Below are 5,378 nucleotides of genomic sequence, written 5' to 3'. Positions count from 1 at the left end.
CTAATAGTAGAAACGTTCTAAACACTCATGGGAAAGTTCTAGTTAGGGATATATTAGAGCAATATCAGCTTGACATGGAGGCTTCGTTAAAGGCTAAAAAGGCTTTAAGGAAAGATATTAAAGAAAGAAGTGATGCTGCAAGAACTAAAATTAAAGAAAATAGTCACGATGCTGCTACAGTAAATGTTAAAGACTCCCAAATGGAAGGAAAAAATATAGAAAATGCATTACCAAAGGGAAAAGGAAAAAGAAATACTCAATTAACAAAGGACTTTGTCAAGTTATGATGCCTAGTCAGATTTTTTGTGATACCAAAGTTCCTAATTCAAATGTTATGCAAACAAAATGTGATAATACACAAGATTACAGTTTTTTAGAAGATGATCCTCATATGGATTTATTTATGCAATACATGTAATTTCAACTAATTTGACAAAATATCTGAGTGCAATTTTATTTATATTGTTTTAATAATTAAAAAAAAATTATACACAAATATTAAATATATACTTGTTAAGTTTTCTTATTATCCTCTTTAGTCAGTCTTGTGTTACCTCCAATTTGCTTCTAAAACTAAACCTTTTAGCGTTTCTAATTTATCAATATTAGACTGGTATAACCAAACTGATGGGTTGTTATTTCTACCACCAGCCGATCTCATACGGCCAAAGTACTGTTCAAGTGGATCTTGGTTTAGATGTTGCGTTAAGACATAAGGGGCACCCTTATTAAGGAGAAATTTCAATATTTACGGTTGAGAGTGCTAAAAATAAAACGATATCAGACTTTTTCCTGTCATAATTTTCCCGTTAGCGCTTTACCTGTCATTTTTAGGCCTTCGATGGTTTCCTTGCTTAGAAGCATCTTTGCCCTTTCACTTGCGGAGAATTTACCTTCTCGATTAAACATCTCTGTTTCCCAATCGTCAAGGTATTGGATAAAGTCCATTTCTTACTACTTACATAATTGTAGGGAAAATAAGAGTTAAAATTTAAAATTGCAACATATAACTTTTAGCTTTACCTTTAGTCTTTCGTCATCTGTTGATTTGAAGAGTTTTTTGTCGTTTCTCCTCTTTTGGTGTGCCTCCTTACAATTTTTAACATTGCAAAGGTCGAAAAATTATATTTCCTATTGGAGGAAGCTCCATCTCCTACAATTCCAATGATGCGAAATCCACTATTTTCAAGCTTTTTCTCATTGAGAAAATGGCAGGTTTTGTTTTTTGACAATTAGATGACATAGTTTTGCGCTTTGCTAACAACTGGGTTTTTCTTCGTTTTTGTATTGTCAAAGACTTTGCTTTATGGTTGGATTTGCTTTTCCTGAGTCAACCTCTATACCGTACACATTCGTAACAACGTTCTTTCCCAGAAGGAAGCAAACGGTAACATTTATTACTTAAAACGATCTGTAAACTTTCACAATAATATCTCATTTTCAGTCTTTTAACTTTCAGTTTTCTATTAAACAAAATCACAAAATCTTTGTCAGGATTTCCAGCGCAAGTTTTGTAGTCAGATAATTTATATAACAGTTTGTATATGTCCTGATTATCATTTAGGGTAAAGTTTGGGTAAAGATTCTGTACATCCACAGTTTTGTCAAGGAAATCTATTGTCACCCGATTATCGGTATGAATGAATAAGGTCAAAAATAATTTTAGAGCAAAATCAAGCACACCATTCGATAGACCGTAACATTTAGATTTAAAATAACCCCCGGCTTTTTTCAAATTTCCAAAACAAACCTAACCTAACGGTGAACATCAATATTTTGGAAAAGCAGGCAATTTATTTGGGAAGTACCTAGTTCTTATCATAAATATTAAAATTTTGATCCATGGTAAACAACTTAATTTATAAATTAGAATTAAAATGTGATCTGCTACTTCATGGAGGATTTTTTTTAAAAAAACTTTAATTAAATGTGTTAATACGGGAGCTTTCGGACCGCGGTCCCTCTTCAGCCGTTGTTAAATTTAAAATGTTTAATTAATACACAACTAATAATTCAGCTTTTTACATACATATTTTTTATCTATAGACAGTGATACGCCCCCTATTTTTTAAGATTAAACCCCCCCCCCAACCATTTGTATTTATCAACCCTTGGTCTAAGTTCAATTTTGCTCTATCCTTAATATAAACTTTTGGCGTACACCAAGAAAAAGTGGACTTATTAGAAGTATGTGCGCAAACTGAGGAACAGTTACGAAATCTAAAATTAAGTGATGAAACAAAACAGGACATAAGATCTATAGTAAAAAACAACTTTGCAAAGACCTCAACAGTAAAAAATTTAAAGAAAGAAGAACAAATTGCATTACAATCAATAAAAAAAGACAAATCAATTAAGATTGTCCAGGCAGATAAAGGGGGGAAAATAGTGGTTCTAAATTCTATAGATTATTCAGAAAAAATGTTAACAATTCTGCAGACTGATGATTATACTATGCTAAAAAGTGATCCAACTGACAAAATAGATAACAAAGTACATACTATAATTAACAATGCTATAAAAAACAAAGAAATAGAAAAAGATAAAAAATTCCATTATTTTCCACCAGTATTAAAGGTACCCCATATATATGGGTTAGTAAAAATCCATAAAAAGGATAATCCACTAAGAATAATAGTATCCTCAATAAATAGTCCCACATATACTTGCGCAAAGCAAATTGTAAGGTTATTAGCACCATTAATAGGAAACAGTAATCATGTGATTAAAAACAGTCAAGAATTCGCATCAGATATCAGAAACCAGGAATTGGATGATGAGGATGAAATAAGCAGCCTCGATGTCATAAACCTATATGGAAGTATACCAATACCACTAGCCTTAAAAGTTTTAAAATCAAAATTAAAATCAGATAAAACATTAAGAAATAGAACAACTTTGAATCTTGAAACTATACTAAAATTGACAGAAGTTTGCCTAACGGATACTTATTTTTCATTTGAAAACATTTATTATGCACAAAAAAAAGGGTTAGCAATGTGAAATCCCTTATCAGCACCGATCGCAAATCTGGTCATGGAACACATAGAGAACAGTATTTTAAAGAAAACAATTATAAAAGATAATATAAAAATGTGGAAAAGATTCATGGATGATGTATTTATAATTAAGAAAAAATCCTTAAAAACTTAGAAATTGTTAGACACTGTGAATAAAACACATAAGGACATCCAATTTACGTTTGAAGGGGAAAAAGATAATTCCTTACCATTTTTAGATTTGTTAGTCAAACATAATAATAAAACTATGTTATGCTCAATGTACCAAAAGCCTACACACGCGAAAACCTTCTTAAACTTTCAATCCTCACATAGTGATAATATTAAAATAGGTATTGTAAAATCGTTTAAAAATAGAATAGAAACTTTATCGGATGAGGTTGTAAATGATAAAAAGAAATTTAAAAAACAATTCATAGCAAGCGGATACCCTAGTCACATTGTTGACCAAATATTTAATAACCATGATGTAAAGAATAATATAATTAAAGAAAAACCAGATCACATCATTTCATTACCGTATATTAAAGGAATAACAGAGAAAACAAAAAGACAATTTAAAAAATATAATTTAACCCTAGTCAGTAAAATAGCAAATACGTTAAAATCAGAATTAATAAAGAATAGACCAAAAATAGATAAAATGAAAAAAACGGGAGTGGTGTATGAAATTCAATGTAATTGCAACAAGAAATATGTAGGTCAAACAAAACGACAATTAAGAAAAAGACAAATGGAACACAAAAATTGTGTTAAAAAATTAGACGAAAATAATGGATTGGCAGCTCACATTAAAAAAGAAAACGACCATCAAATTGAATGGGATTCAATAGAAGTTTTATGTCAAGAGACGAATTGGTATAAACGATGCTTCAAAGAAGCAGTTTATATTAAGGATAGAGCAAAATTGAACTTAGACCAAGGGTTGATAAATACAAATGGTTGGGGGGGGGTTTAATCTTAAAAAATAGGGGGCGTATCACTGTCTATAGATAAAAAATATGTATGTAAAAAAACTGAATTATTAGTTGTGTATTAATTAAACATTTTAAATTTAACAACGGCTGAAGAGGGACCGCGGTCCGAAAGCTCCCGTATTAACACTTTTAATTAAAGTTTTTTTAAAAAAAATCCTCCATGAAGTAGCAGATCTCATTTTAATACCTAGTTCTTACCCAATAATTTGAAACCTTTTTCAACCTAACCTAACCAAACCAAACCTAACCTATTCGGCCTCTTAAGTGAAAATGAGCCCTAACGTTAAACATCAATACTTTGGGGGTTTTATGGGGGGTAAGACTTTTTTTTTGGAAATTTGAAAAACACGGCGGCCATTTTAGATCTAAATTTTACGCTCTATCGAATGCTGTGCTTGATTTTGCTCTAAAATGATTTTTGACCTTATTCACTCATACCGCAATTGTACCCGATTTTCAATTATTGCACACTGAATAACAACAATCCCTTTTTTAATGTTTGAAAACTTGACGCCAGCTTCAAAGATCTCCATAGCCCAACCGATTTGCGGGGTTAAAGTCTCAAAGTTAATTTCGTTTGATGCTACACTGTAAATTTGAGTTTCCACGGGTAAGTTCTCATTGCATAATGGCTCGTTTAGGACCAATTTCATCATTTTCTAAACCAGATGATACAGTATCAATCTGAACTCGGGTTGTAAAACATTTGGTGATACAATTTTGTTGTATACCTGGTATTTTAACAAGGGTTCTAATAGCATCTGTACTCAGTACATCTGTTAAAGGTACTGGGTCAGGATGTTCTCTACTTGGTCCATTTAAACCATGAAAATGCCGGCCACATAATCTACTAGATTTTCTAAAATCATTGATCGTGAAGTTTGGTCGACCACACGCTGTCACCCATCTTTGACATTTCTCCAGTTAAGCTTTGCGACATGGAAATCTAACTAAGCTGTCTCTAGAAGGTTCAGAAGATTTGCTTTTCGGTCTTGTACTTCGAATACAAGAGCTAAATTGTAATAATCTGTACTCGTATAAGCAACGAAAGTGAACATTTTAATAAAAATAATGTATTTTATTGGCCAAGGCTAATGCTTTATCCTTAGTGGGTTAGGTTGGTAGTGGTTGGTTTATTGGTTACTGGCCTTGAAATAAAATTAGCTTTCACAGTTTATGCCTGATGGCTTGGCCTTTCAATTCCAGATTTTTATCCTTAGCCAATTTGTGAAGCCTGACTTTGCAGTACAAGTTAATAGTTTTTTAATTAAAGTGGTTGCATGGTGTTCAATACCCACTTCAGCATCAAACATGTGTTCATGTATATCGGGGAAGATATCCATTCCTACAATTGTTCGTAGAACAGCAAGTTCAATGGCCA

At 31.9% G+C, this 5,378-nt stretch overlaps 1 protein-coding gene across 1 annotated transcript; it reads left to right on the top strand.

Moving 5' to 3' along the window:
* Nucleotides 1-286: 286 nt before the first annotated feature.
* Nucleotides 287-4,947, top strand: LOC149664069 (uncharacterized). Its single transcript, XM_089841988.1, has 4 exons — nucleotides 287-414; nucleotides 835-930; nucleotides 3,378-3,878; nucleotides 4,878-4,947. The coding sequence occupies exons 1-4, from the start codon at nucleotides 287-289 to the stop codon at nucleotides 4,945-4,947; spliced, it is 795 nt and encodes a 264-aa protein (XP_089698114.1).
* Nucleotides 4,948-5,378: the final 431 nt, after the last annotated feature.

Source organism: Phalangium opilio, unplaced genomic scaffold (assembly GCF_054372755.1).
Source record: "Phalangium opilio isolate 3A_F unplaced genomic scaffold, DU_Popi_V2 ptg000061l_1, whole genome shotgun sequence".
In the NCBI taxonomy this organism is placed as follows: Eukaryota; Metazoa; Arthropoda; class Arachnida; order Opiliones; family Phalangiidae; genus Phalangium; species Phalangium opilio.
This window is presented reverse-complemented; position numbering and strand designations above follow the sequence as displayed.

Bases quoted from the DNA above. Each gene is read 5' to 3' on its own strand.
- LOC149664069 (XM_089841988.1), top strand. From the start codon at position 287: ATGCCTAGTCAGATTTTTTGTGATACCAAAGTTCCTAATTCAAATGTT. The intron at 415-834 runs GTAATTTCAACT...TGTCATTTTTAG, and splicing joins GATTTATTTATGCAATACAT to GCCTTCGATGGTTTCCTTGC. The intron at 931-3,377 runs GTATTGGATAAA...GTTTAAAAATAG, and splicing joins TCTGTTTCCCAATCGTCAAG to AATAGAAACTTTATCGGATG.